Source organism: Pongo pygmaeus, chromosome 5 (genome assembly GCF_028885625.2).
Source record: "Pongo pygmaeus isolate AG05252 chromosome 5, NHGRI_mPonPyg2-v2.0_pri, whole genome shotgun sequence".
Classification (NCBI taxonomy): Eukaryota; Metazoa; Chordata; class Mammalia; order Primates; family Hominidae; genus Pongo; species Pongo pygmaeus.
Window position 1 is genome coordinate 159,056,998 of NC_072378.2, and position 27,264 is coordinate 159,084,261.

The 27,264-nt window shown below is 46.0% G+C and overlaps 1 protein-coding gene across 6 annotated transcripts in view; it reads left to right on the forward strand.

The window, feature by feature from the left end:
• TULP4 (TUB like protein 4) overlaps positions 1–26,621 on the forward strand; it is a 287,119-nt gene extending 260,498 nt beyond the window's left edge. For all 6 annotated transcript variants that reach the window (XM_054491059.2, XM_063666777.1, XM_063666779.1 and 3 more), the window contains 6 exons: positions 4,477–4,621; positions 8,386–8,530; positions 9,569–9,662; positions 13,452–13,595; positions 16,464–18,964; positions 21,381–26,621. In XM_054491059.2, coding sequence (XP_054347034.2) covers positions 4,477–4,621; positions 8,386–8,530; positions 9,569–9,662; positions 13,452–13,595; positions 16,464–18,964; positions 21,381–21,497 — 3,146 coding nt within the window. In that variant the 3' untranslated portion in view covers positions 21,498–26,621. The remainder of the gene's footprint in view (positions 1–4,476; positions 4,622–8,385; positions 8,531–9,568; positions 9,663–13,451; positions 13,596–16,463; positions 18,965–21,380) is intronic.
• Positions 26,622–27,264: the final 643 nt, after the last annotated feature.

The following is a 27,264-nucleotide window of genomic DNA, read 5'->3' on the forward strand; positions in this document are numbered from 1 at the left end:
ATCCTTGTTATAAAGCAGCAAAGGATTTGAGTAAACTGTGTTCAGTGTTTCATGGAAGGTAGAACTAGCAAGTGATTAAATTGGATATGTAACTGAAGAGATTTCTAAGCAAAGTGTTGAAGGAGCAGTTTGGTTCCTCCCAATGGCTTATAGTAAAATGCAAAAGGAGAAAGATGAATGGAAGAAGGACTTGTTAAGATACAAGATGAAGATTTAGATTTAGAAAATATTTAGGCTATTCATATTGCAAAAAAATAAGTATTAAATACATTTTGAAGAAAATACCAAAGTTATGGCTGGACTCTCATTTGATAAAGCGCTTATGAAATTATATGAGCAGAGACACCGCCAGTTTGAACTGTAGTGGATGGAAACAGTATGGAAGGAAGGAGAAAGGCTGTTGGACTTCTTAGCTTTGACCAGCTGGGATGAGGGAGCTGTTTGGCCACTAACATGCACTATTCTTCAAGAAGAAAGAAAAATAACCCTGGCAGTGATTCAGAGATCATCAGGTCCACCTCCTCAGTTTCAGCAGGCCACATGGCCTTTGCACAGAGCCTCGCGGGCAGAGCCATGGGGGCAGGATCCCTGCCAGAGGTACGAGGGTGATGCTCACACCCCAGTAGGCCTGGAGGACAGGGTATCAAACCAAAGAAGACTCCACTCAAGCCTTAAAATTCAATGGAATTTTCTTTGCAAGATTTTGGATTTGCTTGGAAACTGTCACCACTTTCGTACTTCCAGTGTCTCCTTTTTGGAATGGGAATGTCTATTCTATGCCTGTCCCACAATTGTATTTTGGAAGCACATAACTTCTCTGGTTTCACAGGTTCACAGCTGGAGAGCAGTTTTGCTTCAGGATGAATTGTACCTCAGGTCCCATCCATACTGGATTTAGGTGACAATTTAAATGAGATTCTGGACTTTAGAGTTGATATTGGAATAAGTTAAGACTTTGGGGGTTTTGGGAATAGAATGAATATATTTTGCATGGGAGAAGAACATGAATCTGAGAGTGGCCAGGAGTAGAATCCTGTGGACTGAATTGTGCCCCCACGTCACCCCCAAAATTCATATTGGGAAGTCCTGACTCCCAATGTGACTGTATTTGGAGATAGGACTTACAGGGGGGAGTTAAAATTAAATGAGATCTTAAGGGTGAGGTCCTAATCTGATACGACGGTTGGCCTTATAAGAAGACAAGGACTAACGCCTGTGATCCCAGTGCTTTGGGAGGCCAAATCACAAGGTAAGGAGATCGAGACCATCCTGGCTAACACAGTGAAACCCCATCTCTACTAAAAATACAAAAAATTAGCCGGGTGTGGTGGCGGGCACCTGTAGTCCCAGCTACTCGGGAGGCTGAGGCAGGAGAATGGCGTGAACCCGGGAGGCGGAGCTTGCAGTGAGCCGAGATCGTGCCACTGCACTCCAGCCTGGGTGACAGACTCGTCTCAAAAAAAAAAAAAAGGCAAGGAAAGAGCTCTTTCTTCATTCACATACACTGAGGAGAGGCCACCTGCAAGCCAGGAAGACAGCCTTCGCCAGAATCTAACCATTCTGGCACTCTAGTCTTGGACTTTCAGCCTCCAGAGTATGAGGAAACAATTTCTATTATTGGAGCCACCCAAGTCTATGATATTTTGTTACAGTAGCCTGAGCAGATTTAGAGTGTATATTTAAAAGCCATTAAAACTGTCTTTAAAGATTTTATTTTAAAAATTTATCTAATTCAGGAAGCTGGGCACAGTGGCTCACCCCTGTAATCCCAGCACTTTGGGAGGCCAAGGCGGGAGGATTGCCTGAGCTCAGTAGTTCAAGACCAGCCTGGGCAACACGGTGAAACCCCATCTCTACTAAAATACAGAAAAATGGCCAGGTGCAGTGGCTCATGCCTGTAATCCCAACACTTTGGGAGGCCAAGGTAGGCAGATCACCTGAGGTCAGGAGTTCAAGGCCAGCCTGGCCAACATGGTCAAACCTCATCTCTAATAAAAATGCAAAAATTAGCCGGATGTGGTGGCAGCTGCCTATAGTCCCAGCTACTTGGGAGGCTGAGGCAGGAGAATCACTTGAACCGGGGAGATGGAGGCTACAGTGAGCCAAGATTGCACCACTGCACTCCAGCCTGGGTGACAGAGCAACACTCCGTCTCAAAAAATAAGTAAATAAATAAAATACAAAAAATTAGCCAGCGTGGCAGCATGCATCTGTAGTCCCAGCTACTCAGGAGGCTGAGGCAGGAGAATCGCTTGAATCCAGGAGGCGGAGGTTGCAGTGAACTGAGATAATGTCACTGCATTGCACTCCAGTCTAGGCGACAGAGCGAGACTCCATCTCCCAAAAAACCCCACAAAGCCTTCAACCCAGAAGAAATTAGCAGATTCTTGAAAACTCACAGAATTGAGATGTAAAGCCCCAGACATTGTAGTTAAGCCATAGGTTCTCAAAGACCAGTCCCAGCTTACATTTTTCTACAACTTAGATGTTTTTCCAGAACACCCATGATAAATTGATGACACAGAATCTCTAGAAGTATGAAGTAGACCCAGCCACCACCTCAGCATCTGCAAATGTGGAGCTTATGTCATGCACTGAATTTCTAGTTGTGCTGATGACAGACGTCAGAGTGGCAGTGCCTGCACGTGTGGAATTATAACACTGAACAAGCAGGGCTCAGGGCGTATTTTCAGAAAGCCATGTTCTTTGTCTCATGCCACCCCTTAAATCGTCATTTATTCTTTCAGAAAGTATTTATCAAGTCTCAGGTATTGTTCTAGTCTCTGGGGTTAAAGCAAGAGGCAGGACAGATGACTTTCCTTCCCTTGTGGAGTTTGCTGTAGCTGGGGAGACAGACAATAAAATAGTAGTTATGGCCAGATGCAGTTGCTCAGCTCTTCTAATCCCAGCACTTTGGGAGGCTGAGGCAGGAGGATCACTTGAATCTAGGAGTTTAAGACAAGCCTGGGCAACATAGCGAGACCCCATCTCTATAAAAAAGAAAATAGTAGTTTTGAGTGAAGGGATAGAGAAAATGGTCTGGGACATGGTATTTGAGGATTCCTGGCATTGATGAGTGAGTCAGGAGCTGAGTGGGCAATGTCTTACTGGGTTTCCTCAAGTCGAATCACACACACAGGCACATTCTGTAGGCTTGCGTGCATGCTTGAGTCATAGCTGAGATTCCTTTGATCCAGTGATTCCTAAATTAAGTCATATAAAACACTGCTCAGGGCTTGTGCATTAAGCCTTTTTATTTGCTTAAACACAAACACCACTGTGGCTTCACTGTGGCTTTCGCTGGGTCCAGGCGTCGAGCCTCCTGATTCAGTGAGTGCTTTAAAAAGGGGGTGATGTGGGCGACACAACCTGGGGCCGGCCTCCTTTCTAAGGAGCTTGCCGAGCTTTTCTGCTTCAGAGGGGCCCCTGTTCACAGATGCCACCTCCAAATGCTCAGAAACTTCTAGATTGGTTTGGATTAAGAAACTCATCCTTTAAAATATAAATAGCCTTTTTGGATGGTAAAATCACTCACATTATGAATTATTTCATTGTGATTGAATGATTTAGCTTTTATTACCTGGCAAGGCACTTGGAGCCTTGAGGCAATGAGATTTTCATCAGAAAAACAAAGTAATCTGGAAGAAAGGGGTCCTCACATTGAGGACAGACCTGGGGCAGTGGAGGGGGGTGTGTGGGGGATTTGGGTGGTGAGGGGATGTGATAGCACAGGTGGGGATGGGCAGCAAGGGAGAGGAATTCCAACGAAGAGGAACTTTGCCCCACAGTTTTGCCATCACCCCACTCTGCACATCATCTCACCGTCTGCCTGAAGGCCCCATGCGGAGTACCCACAGAAGAACCCAGAGCCATCCTGGGAGTTCCCACTGCGCAGGTCTCCTAGCCTTTGCTCCACGCAGGCAAGCAGCTTTACTAGGCGGGAGAGCCAGGACCCCACCGCAAGACCTGTGGCAATTCCAGGGGACTTTCTGGCATTCCAGACCTAAGTGGAGCAGACCTGACTCTGTCAGGACTCTAGTTCAAGCAGGCTTGGCATCCGCAAGGGCCTTCTCAGGTCAGAAGCAGGTTCTCAGGGGAATCAGTGAGCCCACAAGACCCTCAGCCCAGGTTCTGTGGCTGCCTGAAAGTCCACATGAACCCAGGTGGGCACCTGTGTGTTGTGAGACAACAGCACAGCCATTTTGGTTTCAGCTTTTGGCAAACGGTGTCTATTTTGTATATTCCTAGAAACATTAAAATACCATGCCCATTTTGACAACAGTAGAAGTAATTGCCTACTTCTGCTTTGAAAATATAAAAGAGAAAAACAATGCCAAGCTTCTTTTCGGTTTCAACCTCTAGGTCTAAAATGATGGGCTGTGGGAGTCCGTCTGTCTTTTAGTTTATAGTAATGATCATTGGTAGGGGCTAATTGATATAACTTCCCTTGAAATCTGCTGGTTGGTGTTTTACCAGATGAAATCTATGGAAACAGCTTGATTTCTACTGTGATCGACAGCTGCAACTGCTCAGACTCCAGTGACATTGAGCTGAGTGATGACTGGGCTGCCAAGAAATCTCCCAAAATCTCCAGAGCTAGCAAATCACCCAAACTCCCAAGGTAATCTCAGTCTTTGGGGCGATCGTCCTTTCTTGTGCCTCTGAATATGTGTGTTTGTGCCTGCAACAGAATCCCATTGAAACTGACCAGAAGAGTCAAAGAGCAACCTCCCTGCCTTTTCTTCCAGAAGTTTCCAGCTGGAATAATTACAACTTCTATTTTGTTTTGTTTTTTTTCCTTCGGGATAGACAAAGATGCCCAGTAGAAGTTTGCTACACCCTCAGAACTTCTCTAGGGTTTAGCAGTGATGGTGGGTGGCAGAGGGGTGGCCATAGTTCCCGGGCTTATATGTTTTTTCTTACAGTTTGAGAAAAGGAAGAAAAAGGTTATCCTGTGGATGTAACATGTTGAAGAGAATGCCAGATAAGATGCCTGTAATGCCGGAGCCGGGCACAGTGGCTCACGCCTGTAATCCCAGCACTTTGGGAGGCCGAGGCGGGTGGATCACGAGGTCAAGAGATCGAGACCTTCCTGGTCAACATGGTGAAACCCTGTCTCTACTAAAAATACAAAAATTAGCCAGGCATGGTGGCGGGTGCCTGTAGTCCCAGCTACTCAGGAGGCTGAGGCAGGAGAATCACTTGAACCCGGGAAGCGGAGGTTGCAGAGCCGAGATTGCGCCACTGCACTTCAGCCCGGCAATAGAGCAAGACTGCATCTCAAATAAATAAATAAATAAATAAATAAATAATAAATAAATGCCTGTAATGCCGTAATTGGGAAACATCAACACATCGCATCCACTGTAGAAACTTTTTCTTCACTAAGATTTCTAGTTTTAATTCTGTGATTTTTTTTTTCTGTTGCCATGAAAAACTAAGCTATAAGTTACATACAGATACACATCTGTCCAAATTGTAAACACCTAGCTGGTTGTACAAGGGCTATCCCAGTGTCTTCCCCCAAGTTCAAGATAAAAGACGTCATCATCCCGGAAAGTCTGCCTGTGCTCCCTCCATTTGATACCCACTCCCTAGAAGTAATCACTCTTCTGACTTCCATCATCAGCTTTGCTTATTCTTGAACTTCATATAAATAGAGTCAAACGATACGTTCTCTCTGTATCTGGCTCTTTTTTTTGCTCAGTGTAATGATTTTGAGAGTCATCATGTTGTTGCATGTATCAGTAGTTTGTTTTTCTTTATTGCTCCGTGGTATTCCATTGTAATGATTATACTACAATTAGTTTACTCTGTTTACCAATCAATGGATATTTGGTAGTTTCCAGTTGGAGGCTATTATGAACAAATCCATGATAAACATTCTTATACAAGTCTTTTTGTGGACATGTGCGCTCATTTCTCTTGGGTATAAACTTAGGAAAGGAGTTGCATGGTCGTGGGTTAGATACATGTTAAAGTTTATTAGAAACTGCCGAGCAGTATTCCAGGGTAGCTGCCCCCACGTAAATCCCCACCAGCAATTTCCAAGAGAGTCCCAATTTCTTCCAACCTCAGCAGCAGCTCTGTTGTCATTTTTTAGAAATAATTCTACCTTGTTCTGATAGGTGTAGTGGCATCTCATTTCAGTTTAATTCTGATATCTCCAGTGATGGATGCTGCTTCGTTTACATGTTTCTTGGCCACTTGGCTATCTTCTTCTTTTGTGAAGTGTCTGTTCAAGTCTTCTGCCCAATTTATTATTGGGTTGTTTTATTGAGTTGTAAGAGTTCTTTCTTTTTTTTTTTTTTTTTTTTGGAGAAGGAGTCTCGCTCTGTTGCCCAGGCTGGCATGCAGTGGCACGATCTCGGCTCACTGCAACCTCCGCCTCCTGGGTTCAAATGATTCTCCTGCCTCAGCCTCCCGAGTAGCTGGGACTACAGGCTTGTGCCACCATGACCGACTAATTTTTTTGTATTTTTAGTAGAGACAAGGTTTCACCATGTTAGCCAGGATGGTCTCAATCTCCTGACCTCATGATCCACCCACCTTGGCCTCCCAAGGTGCTGGGATTACAGGTGTGAGCCACTGCACCTGGCCCAAGCTCCTGTATACCCTTCCCTCCCTTTAGAGCAATCACTACAGGGGCATCTGAATGTCTCATTCTTTTTGTTGTTGTTGTTTTTTCGAGATGGAGTCTTGCTCTGTCACCCAGGCTGGAGTGCAGTGGTGTGATCTCGGCTCACTGCAACCTCCACCTTCTGGGTTCAAGTGACTCTCCTGCTTCAGCCTCCTGAGTATCTGGGACTACAGGCAAGCACCACCACATCCGGCTAATTTTTGTATCTTTTAGTAGAGATGGGGTTTCACCATATTGGCCAGGATGGTCTCAAACTCCTGACCTTGTGATCTGCCCGCCTTGGCCTCCCTAAGTGCTGGGATTACAGGTGTGAGCCACTGCGCCCAGCCAAGAGTTCTTTCTTCTAGATTTGAATCCTTTGTCAGATATCTGTATGGCCATATAGTCCAGCATGTAGCATTCTTCTTTTGTGGTTAGTGCTTTCTGTGTCCTGTTTCGGATGTCTTTGGTTACCTAAGGTCATGAAGCCCTTCTTCAGTTCTCTTCCAGCAGCTTTCTAGTTTTAGCTTTCATGCTTATGGATTAATTTTTCTGTTTGGTATGAATTAGAGGTAAATGCTCATTTTTTAAATATGCAGATATCCAGTTACTCTAGCAATCTGATTGATGTCTTTTTTCATCTTTGTTGCAGAGCTTGTTAAAATTGCATGTAACATTATCAATTTCCCTATATTTCCAAAGTGCTTTTTTCCCATTATGTAAGCAGAGAGGACATTTAATGCATGCAGCTAAATCCTTCGCCTTTAAACGTCCTCTTCAGGTTGCCGTCTTCCTGTGGCTGGACCTCCTCCTGCTGTCCTTTCCCCATTTGGACCCTCCACACAGCAGCCAGACTAATTGTCCCAGATCATAGCTTTAGGGAGCTCAATCTGCCATCCTCCCATTCCTCAGGAGCCCAGAGTTTCTCATCAACCTCAAAACCAGTATATATGAGACTTAATGCATTTTTCATAGACTGTTTTAAACCTTACCATACTCATTTTAATCACACTGTCTTTGGGGTAGACTGTCATTAAACATGTGTGTCTCCATGTTATAAATAAAGGGACTGAGGAGCAGAGATACAACATGGGATCAAAAGGCAGCCAAAAAACTTTACCAATTTGATTTAAATATTGCAGATGGTGAAATGCTAGATAAATTTGTTGAAATTCACACTGTTGCAGAAGAAATTATAAGAATCACTGGCCTTAGGGTAAGAAATGACTTGTCCCACCTGCCATTTTCCCAGGACTGATTGTGCAGGCCCCTGGCAGAAGGCCATTTCCACGCCTGCTCCAAGGCAGCAGAGAGTGAAAGACAGTTAATTCTCTGAGTTCCTTACAAATGGATCGCTGGATCTCATTTCAGTTATATACTAAGTATATTTTGAGATGGGGTCTTGCTGTGTCGCCCAGGCTCAAGTGGAGTTGTGTAATCGTAGCTCATTGCAGCCTTGAACTCCTGGGCTCAAGCGATCCTCCTGCCTCAGCCTCCCAAGCAGCTGGGACTGCAGGTGTGTGCCACCACACCCAGTTTCTCAATATATTTTAAAGTGTATATTATTCAATGTAAAGTTGTCATTCTTTCCTCATATTCATAAAGCAAAAGCAAGGGGAGAGCTTTGTTAAATTCGGGCACTGGCTGCAGGGTGAGAGCCCAACACCTAGGCTGGCTGTCCAGAAGAAGAAAGGAGTGCCGGAGTCAGGGCCATGCTCACTGTTCCCGCCACAGGTGCCTGACCCTTCCTGGCCTTCCCTCCCCAGGATCAGCATTGAGGCCCGCAAGTCCCCCAAGCTGCCCCGGGCTGCTCAGGAGCTCTCCCGGTCCCCGCGGTTGCCCCTGCGCAAGCCCTCTGTGGGCTCACCCAGCCTGACTCGGAGAGAGTTTCCTTTTGAAGACATCACTCAGGTAGGAGCCCGCAGTTACCCTGCCTTACTCCCCTCCTCCTGGGGGCTATGCCCAGAGGGCCCCTTCCTACCTGCTGCCTGCCCTGCTCACTGCCACCGTGGGTCCCTGAGCTCTGCTCCACATCCTGCACGCCACCTGCTACCTCAGGAGTCGCCCTCAGGTGGAGCTCTGGCTTCTCCACCTGTGCCCCTCAGCCAGTTCTGATCTTGCAGTGACGGTGGGAGAGAACCTCCCACTTCCCATCACAGCTCCCACCATCCAGCCCTGCTTGCCTTTCCCTCCTGGCCCCTCAGTGCCCCGTCACTCTCCAGGTGCTGCAGCCACACCTGGTTCTCACCTGCCCCATGCCTTGCCCTGCCTAGATTGTCACCACCCCACCTCCTCCTCCTCGTTTCTGCCCCGTGCTTCCAGATGGAACTCCACCACCACCTCTGCTGCGACGGCCTCCTACCCTGGCTTAGCCGGGAGGGGCCGACACACCTGGTGTAGAACTACCTTATGACATTGCTCGGTGACTTCTTTATGTACAGATCATTACAAGCTTTATCTCCTCCATCAGGTTTAAGCTCCTTAAGGGGCTGCATTTTGTCCATCTTTATTTTTGCGCTTGCATACATACCTTAGGCATAATAATTTCTTAAATTTTTAAAAATTTAATTGAATGAGAAAACAAATGATGGGTAGTTTCAGGACATACTGGTATCAATGCAACCGATGTTTTCAGGAGAAATATCAAAGATAAAAATGGATTCAGAGTTAGATCCCTTTCTAGGCCTCTTTAAATCACACACCTGTGGACATACTGGGACACACCCCCACCTTTCCCCCAGCTCAGTGCGCCCCCACTCACTGCTGCGTGCCTGGCTGCCCTCATTAGCTTCTGATCTTGCAAATGGTAGATGAGGTAGGGAATGGGTGTTTCTTGCAGTGCACACTCATGGCTTGTTAAGTAATAAATATTAACATTCTTACTAAGTGACCAGTTGAAAATATGGAAATAGATTGTGATTTTTCTTTTTTCTTTTCTTCCCACTGCAGCACAACTATCTTGCTCAGGTCACGTCTAATATCTGGGGAACCAAATTTAAGATTGTGGGCTTGGCTGCCTTCCTGCCAACCAACCTCGGTGCAGGTAAAAATCATGTCCTGTTCTCTCATTGTCCCAGTTGGAACAAACTAAAACGTCCAGTTTCTACCTTTAGTGGTTTAAAGTAGAAGATGAGCTTTTAAGGCAGCAAAAGATTAGCATGTATTTTACCCCTAAACCTTAACTTTGCCACAATGATTTCACAAAAATTAGAATTCTCACTCACACTGGCTTTTTGCCAGTGACTTTTTTTTTTTTTTAATCTTTTAACTTTTTTTTTGAGATAGTGTCTTGCCCAGGCTGGAGTATAGTGACATGATCACAGCTCACTACAGCCTTGACCTGGGCTCAAGTGATCCTCCTGCCTCAGCCCCCAAAGTAGCTGGGACTACAGGTTCACGCCACCATGCCCAGCTAATTTTTGTATTTTTTGTAGAGACAGGGTTTCACCACATTGTCCATGCTGGTCTCAAACTCCTGAGCTCAAGCAATTTGCCCACCTCAACCTTCCAAAGTGCTGGGATGACAGGCATGAGCCACCACGCCTGGTCGCCAGCAGGATTTTCATTTTTTGCTATAAGCCCTGACTTATAAAAACAATAGAAATATAAAAATGATAGGAATAGTCAAAATTTGTATTACAGCTCTCATAGATTTCTCGAAACTTTGACTTCTAGGCCTTTTGCTGTGGGCGGATTTTTGGTAAACTCCTGAAGAAAGTGGAGAAGAAAGCATTAGAGACTATAAGAAGTTAGCTAAGGCTGGGCGCAGTGGCTCACGCCTATAATCCCAGCACTTTGGGAGGACAAGGTTGGCAGATCACCTGAGTTTGGGAGTTTGAGACCAGCCTGACCAAGATGGAGAACGCTGTCTCTTCTAAAAATACAAAATTAGCCAGGCATGGTGGTGCATGCCTGTAATCCTAGCTACTTGGGAGGCTGAGGCAGGAGAATCGCTTGAACCCAGGGGGCGGAGGTTACTGTGAGCCGAGATCACGCCACTGTGCTCCAGCCTGGGCAACACGAGCGAAACTACGTCTCAAGGAAAAAAAAAAAAAAAAAAAAAGGTTAGCTGACTATTGGTACAATTCTTAGTGGTGAATTTTCATAAATTTCATTTCTCAGTACCAGATAAATATCCTGTGCATGGCAAGTTTTGAAACAGAGGAAAACTGAACCAAGGGAGTAGAAGCCAGGCCAGAACACGAACATGTATTCTGATCTGCCCTCCTGCCCAAATGAGTTGCAATACCTTGTTATATTTACCCAGAGGCAGTAATGACATGAAAATGGCACAAGGTCCATTCCAGAGCAACTTCCTTCTGTTGGGGAGGTCCCTATGTGAGTTGAGGAGCTGTGTTGCTCCCTGCTTCTTCCCCAGTTGCTGAATCACTGCATGCCATACACGTCTGTCTGCAAGGCCAGCTCGGCCAGGGGGGCCGTGGCCCTCCATTTTGAGTGTACTCTGCGTAACCTACTAAAACTGGTTTTTGAAAAATTCTGAATCTGTGTATGAGTTGTATGAAGCAACCCATACACAGATCCTTTAAAATAAATTATTATTACAGATTAGATGTTAGAAAGACCTATTGCTATGAGGCATTTCAGAGATTTTTTAAATAGCACTGCATTTGAGTTTTTCATTTTGAAGTTTCTAAGCTCAAAGAAAAAGAGGAATAAAATGTAAACATAAAACTGACTTAGGGAATCACAATGAACCATCCCTGTACATAATGCAAATAAATCTCTCATAATATTTTCAACAACCTGGAAACACTCTGATGACCACAAATGCTTGTTGTTCAGTTACTCGTTAGTGCCCTATTGATTAGATAAGGTTGATTTTTAATAACTACTGTTTGGCTATCATGATTATTCCCACATCAGTAAGCTGAGAACTTAGTCATCTGCCTATGGTAAATATTGAAAAAGGGAATGGAAGTGAGAATTTACTTAATGGGTCTTTTCATTCTTGGATGTTGAGAAGGTCCACAAATAAGCCAGTAAACATCTTACAATGAGAGAGCATATGAGAGCCTCTGAGACAAATGCTGGCCTTTTTTGGGGGGTTCGGGGAGATAGGGCCTGGCTCTGTCACCCATGCTAGAGTGCAGTGGCGCCACCACAGCTCGCTGCAGCCTCAAGCTCCTGCGCTCAAGTGATTCTCCCACCTCAGCCTGTACTAGCCAGGACTATAGACAAGGCACATGCCACCATGCCCAGCTAATTTTTTTAAATTTTTGGTTGAGATAGGACTTCACTGTTTTGTCCAGGCTGGTCTTAAACTCCTGGCTTCAAGCCATCCCCCCATCTTGGCCTCTCAAAGTGCTGGAATTACAGGTGCGAGCTACCATGTCCATCCTGACCTTTTTAAAAATAGCATTTTGATCCATAGAGCTACTTTGTCAAGCTGAAAGAATCTTCCACTTGATTCTGTTAATACTAGAGAACAGAACTATTGGATACTAGAAGGTATCTTATATGTGGTACCCCATTAAATAATCTTTTCAAAGACAGTATATGGCACTCTAGTGAACTTAAAAAGTGAGTGCTGTTCCGCAGGTTGGATAATTTTGTTTTCCTCAATTAGAATGATCTGGCCCATGAAATTTTTTTATTTTGAATTTTTGGCATTTTAACAATACACAGTAGATTCTACAAAATTCAAAGGATTCAGAGGGGTCTATAGTAAAAATCTCTGTCATTCTCACCATCAGCCACCTAGTTTTCTTTCCTGGAGGTAACTGATGGTATCTTTCTAATCCCTCCTAGAATTTTTTTTTTAATTGCTTTGCCAATGTGAACAACAAACAATAGCACTTTAATTCATTCATTCTTAAGTCATACGGAACCACACAGAATTTTTAAACCAAAATTCATGTTCTCTTTCCTGCTGTTAAGCAGGAGAAGTTAACTTAGCCCATACCAGTCCGTGGACCAGCCCTGCAAAGATGATTCGACAAAGGAGGCCTGCTTTGCTGCAGTCATGCTGCAGGTCAGCCGCTAAGTGTTAAGGTGACCGCCATGGAGCTAGAATAAAGAAGCTTTGTGCTACCTGTCTCACAGGAGAGACTATTGAACACAAAAGCAAGTTCACAGGGCAGTTTCACCCCGACTTTTAACTACTGTGAAACTTAAATTCAGATTCATTATATTTAAACTTATTTTGTCTCCTCTAAATATTTTAGTTGCAATCTAGGCCTTCTCCTAAATGTCCCTGTTAATCAAATTAAATCTTGAGGTTTTAAAAAAAACAACTGTGTGTAAATTCCCTATAAATCTCTATCCTGGTGGTTAGATTAAAATTGAAAGCCAGTAAACCAAGGTTCCAGCCGAAATGAAGGCTATGTTTTATTCCTACATGAAACCATGCCACCCCCATCTCAACATTGCTTTCACACACTTTCTTGGTTGCCCAAGCTTCCCTTGTTTGGCACTCTGGTTGTCACAACTGTTTCCATTCAGTCATCCTTCTGATTGCAAATGAGGTTTTTAAAAAATATGTTTTTATACCCTGGCTTATTCCAAAAGAAATGATTTGTGTCTAAAATGTTTTTAACATTTGAAATTTGTAGTTCTGTAGACAAACCATTGGCAAGGAGGCCAAGCTAGACCAGGAATCTGCTGTTACTGAATCCAGAACTGTGGCTAGTATGGTCGCATTGAGTACTAGGGAGAAATGAAGAGCTCCTCTCGGCCTCTGGGCCCTGCCTACACAGATCTGTCTTCTGATGGCAGGGAAACTGCAGCGCGCTCTTCTTCCTGTGACTCACTTGACACTTTGGCTCTGCTCTGGTGTGTCTCTGTTAACTGTGCCCTTCTTTTTGCCCACCAGTAATCTATAAAACCAGCCTCCTGCATCTCCAGCCGCGGCAGATGACCATTTATCTCCCAGAAGTTCGGAAAATTTCCATGGACTATATTAATTTACCTGTCTTCAACCCAAATGTTTTCAGTGAAGATGAAGATGATTTACCGGGTATGTTCACATACATCAACGTGTTTGTCACGGTCCCTCTGTCAGTGGATCATACAAGGGGGACAGAGTGGCAAGTTGTTGAGGATTTCAGTCTGCTACTTGGGTTTGGAAAAGGTATCCCTGCCTCAGTAAGGTTGGTAGATGTGATGGCGTGTCCCAGGGGAAAAGTCACGGGTTGGCACCAGTGTTGGCAGGAGGGGAGCTGCTGGAGCACAGATGGTTACAGTGGCAGCGGCACCTTGTGTTTGCGGAGCACAGTTCTAACATCTGGCTTTATCCTCACAGCTATCCTCTTAGTCATGTGTTTGGATTCAGATAAGTTTGCGGGACTGATTGGGACTAAATAAAATCAGAACTGAGACCCAATCTCATTGATCTAGGCCAGCCTTCATCCTTTCAATCCCTGCTGAGATAGTGTCTCACTCCAGCATTCCCGTGGTGCGCACAGAGCCCAGTTTCTCAAATCTGCCCTGTGTTCAGGACACAAAAGCCTTTACCCGGAACTACCTCTCTTCCACCGCAACCGCATGTCTCAGTGCACAGGGGCCTGGCCTGAGTTCAAGATAAAATCTGGTATACGATTTTTAAATTCCAGTTTTCAAGTGGTAAATATCAATATCCATAGCATCTTAAGTTAATGTGTTTCCTGGTGGGGGGATTCTTAAAGGATCCTATTTTGATTAATAGATTACAATGACTTCCAATTAGTCTGGCCAGTTAGTTGTGTGTAACTATTTCACTAGAGGGTACTTGAAAATAACTTGCTTTTCTAAGTAAAAGGCCACTTGAGATTTTATAGATACACAGACTCCTCTACTTCCAACTAAGCGGGCTCTGGAAGTCTCTGGTTTCTGAGCTAGAGGAACCCGGACATGGACCATGACTTCTCCAGTATCTGGATGTCTGTGACCAGAGGGACTGGTTCTCGCAGTGGACATAAAGGGCCACCCATTCCAGCTTGGGCCCTCCTCCTCAGCTGGGCTCTGAACTTGAGAGAGTTGTTTACCTTCTCTCAGCCCAGTCTTTTTTAACTGAAAAAAAAAAAAAAAAAAGATTTCTACTGCACTTTCCAGCAATAGCCATCTTGCTTCTCTGATGGTGACCTCTCCTGCATGGGTGAGCAAATCTCCTAGGCTTATGTGGTCCTAATAGGCCAAGCTTACAACCACATAAATACCTGTAGTTTAGTGAAGCCTCCCATACCTGAGCTTTCTAGTGCATCCCCTTCTACTTCAGAATCTTGGAATTAGAAGGATCTTTTAAACTTTCCCCTTAACGCTTTCCCTGTTCTCCCAAAATGCGAGGAATACAGCCCTCTCCAAGGTCCAGCTGTTGCTGCAGTTGTTGTTATTGTCTGTGGTTCCCAATGAGAGGAGGGAACATATTGTCTCAGGGATTACGTTTAATGATGGTGACTCAGCGAAGAGGCTCTTCTTCCTTAAAGGGGAGGATGCCTGCCATCAGTGTTTCGTACAGATGAGAGAGCTTCTCCAAGAGGGATCTGAACAGGAATCATAGGAAACCTCGGACAGACCTAAATTTGTGCGGCCAGGGGAAAGTTATGTTTTACTAGGAGACCCCAAGGAAGGGCCACCTGAGCTTTTGATAAACTAGCTGGCTTGATTCTGTAGTTCTTTTGATGAGAAGTCAGCCAGTGTCGCATTTCCTAATCATGGACTAGCTGCCACACAGTACTTACACCATGCCTCAGATTTCTGGATCAGTGGCAGTTTTCTCTAAGGGAAAGCCACAGGGTAGCACAATGGGCCTAGAGGAGCCAACTGCAGAGTGCTCAGTGGGCACTTTAAACAGGGCGGTGCAGACAGTGGTTCTGAGCACCTGTCTGTAGATCGCTGTTCAAACGCACGCACGCTCCGTTAAACTCTCACTGTGTACAAATAGGATATATTTATAGGGTTTAATTCAGCGTGGCTCTACCTTACATACTGTTTGAAATGCTAAAAAGCAGATAAAGGCCAGGCACGGTGGCTCACACCTGTAATCCCAGCCCTTTGGAAGGCGAGGTGGGTGGATCACCTGAGGTCAGGAGTTTGGGACCAGCCTGGCCAACGTGGCAAAACCCCATCTCTACTAAAAATACATAGCTGGGCGTGATGGCGCTTGCCTGTAGTCCCAGCTACTGGGGAGGCTGAGGCAGGAGAATCACTTGAACACAGGAGAATCACTTGAACCCAGGAGGTGGAGGTTGCAGTGAGCCGAACTCCTGCCACTGCACGCCTGGGCGACAGACCAAGACTCTGTCAAAAAAAAAAAAAAGAAAAAATTAGGAAATGATCCTTCATGTGATACTCAGATTCACTAGAAGATTCTTTTCATTATTTTTTCTACTACATGTTACATGGTTCTATTTACAGAAACCTAATGTGCATACATTTCTTATACACATCTGTTGTGTGACACTTTCCACACTATCCATCCCATAATCATGAATAGACTATTCAGAGGCATAGGCACTGCGAGTCCTCAGTGGAGGTTTTTCCTGTACCATTGCCCTCTTGCATAAAAGGGTGGGCATTTTATGAATATCACCAGTGAAAAGCTTCTTCCGACATTTAATTATCTGTGATGGTGCCATTGAGGCACTGGTGCCAAGTTTAGAAGGTTCAAAAGTGAGTGAGTTGAAAAGTTCTGACAGTACCCTTAGCTAACAGACAGCAGCAGGCTGCCCTCAAGAACCCATCTTACTTGTGCGATCAGGCCAGCTTTCCCAAGCAGACACGTCTCTGTCTCTGGCAACTGCATTTTGTTTACAGAAGGAGACTGGATGAGTCCAGAGGTATTGCTTATCCTGATCTGGTTTAATGGCGGTGTTTTTGTAAGCAGTTCCTTTTTCTAATTTTCTTCCAGTGACAGGAGCATCTGGTGTCCCTGAGAACAGCCCACCTTGTACCGTGAACATCCCTATTGCACCGATCCACAGCTCGGCTCAGGCTATGTCCCCCACGCAGAGCATAGGGCTGGTGCAGTCCCTACTGGCCAATCAGAATGTGCAGCTAGATGTCCTGACCAACCAGACGACAGCTGTAGGGGCAGCAGAACATGCAGGTGACAGTGCCACCCAGTACCCAGTCTCCAACCGGTACTCCAATCCTGGACAGGTGATTTTCGGAAGCGTGGAAATGGGCCGCATCATTCAGAACCCCCCTCCACTGTCCCTGCCTCCCCCGCCGCAGGGGCCCATGCAGCTGTCCACGGTGGGCCATGGAGACCGAGACCACGAACACCTGCAGAAGTCAGCCAAGGCCCTGCGGCCAACACCGCAGCTGGCAGCTGAGGGGGACGCGGTGGTCTTTAGTGCCCCCCAGGAGGTCCAGGTGACGAAGATAAACCCTCCACCGCCGTACCCAGGAACCATCCCCGCTGCCCCCACCACAGCAGCACCCCCGCCCCCTCTGCCGCCCCCACAGCCCCCAGTGGATGTGTGCTTGAAGAAGGGTGACTTCTCCCTCTACCCAACGTCAGTGCACTACCAGACCCCCCTGGGCTATGAGAGGATCACCACCTTCGACAGCAGTGGCAACGTGGAGGAGGTGTGCCGGCCCCGCACCCGGATGCTGTGCTCCCAGAATACCTACACCCTCCCCGGCCCGGGTAGCTCCGCCACCTTGAGGCTCACGGCCACTGAGAAGAAGGTCCCTCAGCCCTGCAGCAGTGCCACCCTGAACCGCCTGACCGTCCCTCGCTACTCCATCCCCACCGGGGACCCACCCCCGTATCCCGAAATTGCCAGCCAGCTGGCCCAGGGGCGGGGGGCTGCCCAGAGGTCCGACAATAGCCTCATCCATGCTACCCTGCGGAGGAACAACCGTGAGGCTGCGCTCAAGATGGCCCAGCTGGCCGAAAGCCCGCGGGCCCCTCTGCAGCCCCTGGCCAAGCCCAAGGGCGGGCCCGGGGGGGTGGTGACACAGCTCCCAGCGCGGCCCCCACCTGCCCTGTACACCTGCAGTCAGTGCAGTGGCACGGGGCCCAGCTCACAGCCCGGAGCCTCCCTGGCCCATACCGCCAGCGCCTCCCCGTTGGCCTCCCAGTCCTCCTACAGCCTCCTGGGCCCACCCGACAGCGCCCGCGACCGCACCGACTACGTCAACTCTGCCTTCACAGAGGACGAGGCCCTGTCCCAGCACTGTCAGCTTGAGAAGCCCCTGAGGCACCCTCCCCTGCCTGAAGCTGCTGTCACCCTGAAACGGCCACCCCCTTACCAGTGGGACCCCATGCTGGGTGAGGACGTTTGGGTTCCTCAAGAAAGGACAGCACAGACTTCAGGGCCCAACCCCTTAAAACTGTCCCCTCTGATGCTGAGTCAGGGCCAGCACCTGGACGTGTCCCGACTGCCTTTCATCTCCCCCAAGTCTCCTGCCAGCCCCACTGCCACTTTCCAAACAGGCTATGGGATGGGAGTGCCATATCCAGGAAGCTATAACAACCCCCCTTTGCCTGGAGTGCAGGCTCCCTGCTCTCCCAAAGATGTCCTGTCCCCAACGCAGTTTGCACAACAGGAGCCTGCTGTGGTCCTTCAGCCGGTGTACCCACCCAGCCTCTCCTATTGCACCCTGCCCCCCATGTACCCAGGAAGCAGCACGTGCTCTAGTTTACAGCTGCCACCTGTCGCCTTGCATCCGTGGAGTTCCTACAGCGCCTGCCCGCCCATGCAGAACCCCCAGGGCACTCTCCCCCCAAAGCCACACTTGGTGGTGGAGAAGCCCCTTGTGTCCTCACCACCTGCCGACCTCCAAAGCCACATGGGCACAGAGGTGATGGTAGAGACTGCAGACAACTTCCAGGAAGTCCTCTCCCTGACCGAAAGCCCAGTCCCCCAGCGGACAGAAAAATTTGGAAAGAAGAACCGGAAGCGCCTGGACAGCCGAGCAGAAGAAGGCAGCGTTCAGGCCATCACTGAGGGCAAAGTGAAGAAGGAGGCTAGGACTTTGAGTGACTTTAATTCCCTTATCTCCAGCCCACACCTGGGGAGAGAGAAGAAAAAAGTGAAGAGTCAGAAAGACCAACTGAAGTCAAAGAAGTTGAATAAGACAAACGAGTTCCAGGACAGCTCCGAGAGCGAGCCTGAGCTGTTCATCAGCGGGGATGAGCTCATGAACCAGAGCCAGGGCAGCAGAAAGGGCTGGAAGAGCAAGCGCGCCCCACGGGCCGCTGGTGAGCTGGAGGAGGCCAAGTGCCGGCGGGCCAGTGAGAAGGAGGACGGGCGGCTGGGCAGCCAAGGCTTCGTGTACGTGATGGCCAACAAGCAGCCGCTGTGGAACGAGGCCACCCAGGTCTACCAGCTGGACTTCGGGGGGCGGGTGACCCAGGAGTCCGCCAAGAACTTCCAGATCGAGTTAGAGGGGCGGCAGGTAAGACCTCAGACCAGGTGGCACTGTGAGCCCAGGAGGCAAGGGTTTCAGTGCCTCGGCCTTCAAGGAGCATTTTTCAAAAGGCCAAATGGGAATGTGGAAAACAACAAACACCTCTTAGGTGGAGCTCATGGGGTTATGATTTTTAGTGTGCCCACTGCTGTCTTGTATTTTTTTTTTTTTTCTTTTTGAGACAGAGTCTCGCTCTGTCGCCCAGGCTGGAGTGCAGTGGTGCAATCTCGGCTCCCTGCAAGCTATGCCTCCTGGGTTCACGCCATTCTTCCGCCTCAGCCTCCCGAGTAGTTGGGACTACACGTGCCCACCACCACGCCCAGCTAATTTTTTTTTGTATTTTTAGTAGAGATGGGGTTTCACTGTGTTAGCCAGGATGATCTCGATCTCCTGACCTCGTGATCCGCCCGCCTTGGCCTCCCAAAGTGCTGGGATTACAGGCGTGAGCCACCGCACCCAGCCCTAATTTTTTTTTTTAGAAATGGGAGTCTCACTGTGTTGTCTAGACTGGTCTCAAACTCCTGGGCTCCAAGTGATCCTCCTGCCTCAGTCTCTCAAGATGTTGGGATTACAGGCGTGAGCCAACGCACCTGGCCTGCAGTCATATTTGTAAAGAATACGTTTCTACTTCTGTTCATTGACTTTTCTGTTTTTGGCATCAGATGGTGACTTCCTAAGGAACGTGAGGGTTAGTTTCGCTCACCCTGTGCACGCACACACACACACACACACACACGTATGCACACAGCTTTTCCTTCCCCATTAAATCAGTGGTCACTGGTTACCTTGTTATGCTAGTCAATAGGACCCACAGCTGAGCCATGTATTTCGGCTTAGTTACATTTCCTTTTTTGTATACTTTTCTTCTCCTAGACATATCAACTTTCTGTTTTCTGTCTGTTTGCTCGTTTGCCTATTTCTCTGTATATGGAAATCATTCCCCAGTTCTCGAACCGGATGTTACCTCATGGTGCAGCTGAACACATTGGGTCCTAGTTCTTCCCTGCTCCAGCCCGGAAGGGTTCTCTGTCCTGCTGCCAACGTCCCCCTTCACCATCCTGCAAAGTCCCTTCCCCTCTCTACTTAAATTCACGTTTTCGTTAATTCACTCAATAAATGTTATTGAGAACCTGCCGTGTGCCTGGCAATCCTCTAAGCCCAGGGGTTGGCAAACTGGCCAGCCCCCTCTTTTTGGAACAGCCGCCTCTTTTTGGAACAAAGTTTTATTGGAGCACAGCCACACTCATTCACCTGAGTATCGTCCCTGGCTGTTTTGGCCGGACAACAGCAGAGTTGAGGAGTTGTGGTAAAAAATGTATGACCCACAAAGCTTAAAATATTTATTATCAGCCCCTCACAGAAAGTTTGTCAGCCCCTGCTATAGTACTATAATCAGGGCAGTGAGGAAGACAGAGCCCCGCCGCTGTGGAACACACAGATTGGGGACCAGAGGCGGATGAGTGCAGCCCGTGTGCTAGGGCATGGCACCACTGTCTGATGGGATGTAGGCACAGGAACTGGTGAGGAAGTGGCCAGCAAGTCCCTCCCTGAGGCAGCGGCGTTCGACAGTGGCGGTGCTGCTTCTCTTCTGGAGCCTCTGGCCTGTTTGTGTTTCTTTCTGCTTTTCTTTCTCCTTTCTACTTCCTAGGTGAAGAAACCACTTCGTTTGGCCTGTAGCATTCCCCCCATTCTTTTTTTTTCTTTTTTCTTTTAGATTCAGGGGTACATGTGCTTGTTACATGAGCATTACATGCATAATGGGGGGTGGGCTTCTAGTATGCCCATCACCCAAACATTGGATGTTGTGCCCCACAGGTAACTTCATGGATGGAGCTGGAGGCCATTGTCCCCACATTCCAAACCTTGCTCACTGTCTCCATTGTGTTAACATGTTCCTCAGTCCCCTTATTTCCTACAAACTTGGAGTTAGATATAGAAGCTTCACCAGATTCAGGGTCACTTTTGTTAGCAAAAGCATCTCATAGATGGTGCTGTCTGCTTCCATAAGGAGCCATGCAGACCCAGCTGTCACCTTGCTCGCCTTGTTCTTTTTTTTTTTTTTTTTTTTTTTTTTTGAGACGGAGTCTCCTCTGTCTCCCAGGCTGGAGTACAGTGGCACAATCTCACAGCTCACTGCAAGCTCCACCTCCCAGGTTTACGCCATTCTCCTGCCTCAGCCTCCCGAGTAGCTGGGACTACAGGCGCCCGCCACCACGCCCGGCTAATTTTTTGTATTTTTAATAGAGACAGGGTTTCACTGTGTTAGCCAGGATGGTCTCGATCTCCTGACGTTGTGATCTGCCCGCCTTGGCCTCCCAAAGTGCTGGGATTACAGGCGTGAGCCACCGCACCCAGCCTTTTCGTCTTGTTCTTTAATGTCTTTGCTTCCCCTGCCGTCCTCCAGGTGATGCAGTTTGGACGGATTGATGGCAATGCGTACATTCTAGACTTCCAGTATCCGTTCTCAGCCGTGCAGGCCTTTGCAGTTGCCCTGGCCAACGTGACTCAGCGCCTCAAATGAAGAGACTGATGTGGGGAGGAGAGTGATGCAGAGAGCCTTTGGAAGAGGTCTTCGGAGATGCCAGAGGAGCCCTCTAGGGGCCGGATGCCTGGGAGGACCAGAAGCCAACAGCGAAACTGGAAAAGCCCGGCAGGCCCAGGAGAGGGCGCTGACCTGTGGTCGTCATTTATTTGGTTGGGCTTTATTACCTTTTATTGTCTGTTCTTCTTTTCTTCTTTCATTTCAGTGGCATTTGGAAGCAAAGAGTGCCAGGCATCTGCTGTTCTTTCAGGAAACGTAGCTTGGCTGTGGTAATGCTCTACTGGGCCCTTCAGAATGAAGACAGACTGCCTTAGAGCCTGCTATTCTTTTAGACATAGGAAGGATGCATTATCCTGTATTCTCCTCCAACATCACCACTAGCGTAAAAGCAAAAAGCTTTTACAAAACACAGCCAAAAATTCTCAAGATACAGGTTCTTGGGGAACGGGATGGGGACAGCATTTGATTTACACTAATTATGTTACTCCCCAAAAGGTGACTTAATTAATAAAGGGCATTTGGGCAGACACACTGTGTTGGACCAACAAAGTAGGCTCTTTACAGGGGTGTTCTCACCAGGTAGAAATGCGATTTGCTCATTGAGGATGTTGGGGAAGGGACGAAGGGTGAAGAAGAAACTGCACATATACACAGGTTCACATCACTCTGCACACAGCGGTGTGACTCAGCGTGTGACTTGTAGCAGCAGTACGAGGGCTACACTCCTCTGCTGAGGATGTTTACATTGAAAGCCTCCACTAGTTTCATCGTTTGTCAAAGTTCCGTAGGATCAGTGATGGTCATTCAGCATGACTGGTTCTGGGAAAAGGTGAGAGACAAAAATGGAAAGATCCTGGCATGTGGTAGTGGTAGCAGTTTTCTCAAATAATGTGGCAGTCACTAGATCCTCACATGCTGAGAAACAGCCTCTACTCTCTCTGCCCCTTTTACTTTTCAATCTGGAACGCATTACTGTAAACATGATCTTTCCTGTAAGATATCGTGTTCTACGCTTTCCCATTCTAAAAGTGTGGACGAGGCTTGATTTGAAACCACTCCTTTTCTCCTCTTGGCTACATTAAAATTCAGTTGACTACAAATGCTTTCTATCAAATTAGAAATGTAACCAAAAAAATGTTAAGTGTTCACCAGAGTATTAAAATACAGGAGTATGGTCAAATCTTTGACAAAATTTTCATGATCTCTAACAAAAAAAGTTATTAACTGTACAGACTGTTTACTAAGGAGCTAAACCACTGAGAAAACGTTACTAAAATTGTAATACCTAGGTAGTTGGTTGATCACAGTTTGTTAATTGTACAAAAAAAAAATTACCTAGAATATCTGTTCCCACTTCCTCCTCCTCGTGAGAACCTGTGGGCAGTATTCAAGCCCTGATGACAAAACCCAGTGTTTTTTGTTGTTATTTTTTGTTTTTGTTTTTGTTTTTGTTTTTCTCAGTTATTCTTACCTGTGATGTTGTTTAGGATCAGGCCCCTCTCCTGGGCCTGCTGTGCAGGAGCACAGGAACTATCTGCTGGCGTTGGGTTCCAAAATTGCATTTTATTTGGAAACAGACAAGTAGAAGATGCTACAGAAAAGTATTTTCAAATTTAAACGTTTTTTTAATCCCCTATTTTAGTTAAAAAATTGGCAAAGAAACCGACCCATTTTTTTCCCAGAACAAGATGACATGACATCACTCCCGATTCTCTCCAAACCCCAGAGAAATACTGACGAGGTTTTCTGATGTGGCAAAGGACATCTCCCATCTAATACCAGTTTCTCATTTATATTTAAAGTATTGGACCTGATATTTTTAGTGGGTGCATTCTTCCAGAAAGAATTCAGCAATGTTATCAGAATTAATTCTTTTATATGAGTTTCTGTAGCTTGATAGGGTGTTTCAGTGCTTATTGGTTGTGCAATAATGGTTATAGCCTGTCAGATAATTTAAATGCAATTCCCCTGTTTTATCGTTTAGGAGATAATTATTTATCTTGCTTTTCATAGTGTTCTTGGGAATTATTTTGTTGTTATGTGGTGAGTTATACCCATTTTATTTATTTAGAAAAATAGTATCTTTGTAATGACTTACTTGGTCACAGTATATTTTGCTGCAAGAAATGGATATGATAGAAGGTTTTTGTTTTGTTTTGTTTTGTTTTGTTTTTGAGACAGAGTCCCACTCTTGTCGCCCAACTAGAGTGTAGTGGCGCAATCTCAGCTCACTGCAGCCTCTGACTCCAGGGTTCAAGTGATTATTTTGCCTCAGCCTCCCGAGCAGCTGGGATTACAGACACCCGCCACCACGCCTGGCTAATTTTTTTGTATTTTTAATAGAGATGGGGTTTTGCTAGCCATGTTGGCCAGGCTGGTCTTGAACTCCTGACCTCAGGTGATCCACTCGCCTCGGCCTCCAAAAGTGCTGGGATTACAGACGTGAGCCACCACTTCCGGCGCATAGAAGGTTTTTTGCTGGACAATTTGTAACTTTTCTAATTGGGAAAAAAATTCCTATTAATCATTTAAAAATCTTTTTTTTCTTGTATTTTGTGTTATTGATTATATACAAAGGAGACTTTTTTTTGAGATAACACTCAAATAGTATTCTCTCTTCTTTTGAAAATTTTATTTTTATCTGAAAATAAAAGTTGATCTGAAATAAAAAGGGGAGACCTATTAGAATGAGAGTAGCCAAGGAAAGAGTTATTAGGTAATAAGCTTCACTTTTTGTGTTCTAATTGTTTTTGAGATATAAAGACCCTGAAAAAGCCCATTTTAGAACCTGTTTAATGAGAGCAAATATAGGGGAAAATCTTTGAAATGAAAGCTACAAATATATATGAGAAGAAAAAAATGGATTTTTTAGCAAATAATTAACTAAGCTTCTAAATTCCTAGCTCACTCCCCCAAAGGCATTTTCCCCCGATGGAGGCACAGGCTTCTGTCTCGGATGTTTGGCGCACGTGAGTTTGTACCGGAGTGACCCCAGCAGCCACTGCTCACTTCCCCTCTACCCAGGGGCCTGAAAAGAGGGGCTGCCCTCCTGCGCCAAGGCAGACATAAGCTGCGGGCTGTGCGGTCCTGGTAGGGTGACTTTTCAGTTAATAGTGGTGGTCTTATTTTCAACTATGCTTTCATTCAGTCAGGCTCTGTTGACTAAATACGACGAAAATTCATACTTTATGCAGGAGAGTTCTAAAAATTTAATGTTTATTAATAGTTTATGAATATCAAGATACCTCATTGAATCCCTAAATTTAAAAGCAGTCCAGTAAAAGGTTAACTGTATAAAGAATCTATGACTTTTTGAGGGAAGTGTGATATATTAACAAATATAACCAATTCTAAATTTGTTTTAGCTCTAACCTCATCAAACCAAAGGCACAGATTTGTGTACAATATACCCATTGAATGTATATCCTGAGAAAAATTGGGGCCAAAGAAGCAGGAACATCTCAAAGCTCTAATGGCAGCATAAATCAAAGAATTTCACAGGCTAATATTTTTTATCCATAGTCATTGCTCCCTTATCAAGTGTCCCACAAGGACATGGAAGAATGTGTTATGTTCATCTTGTAATCATAGCAAAAAGTCAGGAAACCCCAGAGTCAAGCCTGCTCTGCCACAGGGTTGAATGGTGATCTTGGGCAAGTCCCTGGGGCTGGCTAGGCCTCCACTTGTCCATCTGTGAAATAAAAGGGTCAGCCTGGACAGCCCTCTAAACTCCCTTACAGCTCTCAGCCTAAGAGCGCAGCACTGAACAGCCTCATCATTCCACTTTTCATGGGAAATATATTTCACACCATTGCCTTTGTGTAGAGAAATATTTCTTTTCCTGTGTTAATGAGCTATGTACTGAATATAAACCAGTGCATTTAAAGTAATATCTTTAGAAAGTGCACCTCTAAATGTGTTTGGAATTGTGTTTGTTCTCATAGAATATACAAAAGTACTGATTCTAGGTAAGAAGGAGTCTCCACGGGTGTGCCCTGCTCAGCTGGATGTCCATGAGAACAGCCCTGAAATAAGTCACTACTTGTCCCCAAAACCACAGGAATATATACCTAGGTCACCTCAAATTCCTGAGTGTGCTCTGCCATGTTACACGGTCTTCAAATTCAAAAGGTTTCTTGAAAAGGAAAGTTTGGCCCAGCAACTGTGGAGAAGGAGTCCATGGTGTTGCTGTGTGCCTGTATCATTTGGCCAAGTCAATGGTTGTAAGCAAAGTTAGTGGAGACAAAAATGTGTCCAAAATGTCGTTTGAGTTCCTGGGATTTCTGTAATAGCACACAACTCAGAACTCTTCAGCATTTGTGTGATTCCTTACCTCTGGCTGATAAAACTCTGATGGGTTGTGGCTTACTTTGTTTCCATTTTCTTTGGCTTTGTGCAATTTTTGTGTAACTTTACTTGTACCTAGATTTTCTGTTTACAGTTCTTTTTAAGGGGAGGGGTAGGGTTCTAAGATCTTGTTGTTTATTGTAGATAAAAACTTTTTCTTGTTGTAGAAAAGCATGGGTTATGCGTTTGACTGAAAAAGGCACTGTATTATTTACCAAAGGGGTATTGTTTTTGCATTTGTTTATAAATGCATTATTTTGGTACTGTAAATTTGGACATAATTTCTGAGTTTATTACTACTGGCATTTTCTTTTTCCCTTTTTTTTTTTTTAACCGTAAGTGCGCGATGCAGGTGCATAGGTCCCAGACCAAACTAGACCACCAGCATGTTCATGTCCAGACCTCGGCAGTGGCATGCACTGCTTGTGCACCTCAGTTCCTCCAGTGTTGGTTTGTTTGTTTTTTAATTCAGCATCCTGCTTTGTTTTACTTCCCAAGCAAGATCTGTTGCGATTCCCAAATGCGTTTTAATGAGCTCATCCTTATTTGCCTCTCTTCTTACGTATTTTGTGTATTAGATTGTGCAGGAGATATTCTAGAAGGCATTAATGGTTTGCATTCAAAACGATGTGGTTTGTCCAAGTTATTTTCTGTCTTTATTACTGAGATGGATTAATCTCCTTATTTTTTTCTTGATGATTTGAAGTTGTAACAATTGTCCAGCTATTGCTTAATAAAATTTTGCAGATCAAAAAAGTTGTGTGCAGAATTCTTGAGCCTTGTGAGGAGAAATCACCTCGCTCCATTGGCATGACCTACCCACCCTCCAGTTGCTTCCTGGGTCTCTTGTAACTGCCAGCAGCTACTGGAGACCCTGAGATCCCGGTCATCATGTTGCCCATTTGGGGAAGTCAGAGATTGTGCTGTCTTCTTGATGATCTGGTTTACATTTGCTTTTTCATGGCTTTTTAAAAGAAGACTCGATTGGCCGGGCACGGTGGCTCACGCCTGTAATCCCAGCACTTTGGGAGCCCGAGGCAGGCGGATCACAAGGTCAGGAGATCAAGACCATCCTGGCTAACACAGTGAAACCCCATCTCTACTAAAAATACAAAAAAAGCCGGGTGTGGTGGCGGGCACCTGTAGTCCCAGCTACTCAGGAGGCAGGGCTTGCAGTGGGCCAAGATCGTACCACTGCACTCCAGCCTGGGTGACAGAGCGAGACTCCGTCTCAAAAAAAAAAATAAAGAGGACTCAATTAAAAGTGCATCTGTATAGCATCTAAGGATGAGAGGTGCCAAATATTAACACCTTTGTTAATTTGTAGGAAACTTAAACCTAGGTTTTAAGCAATTCAACTCTAGGTGCTCATATAACTGTTAGTCATAAGTGCTTAGTG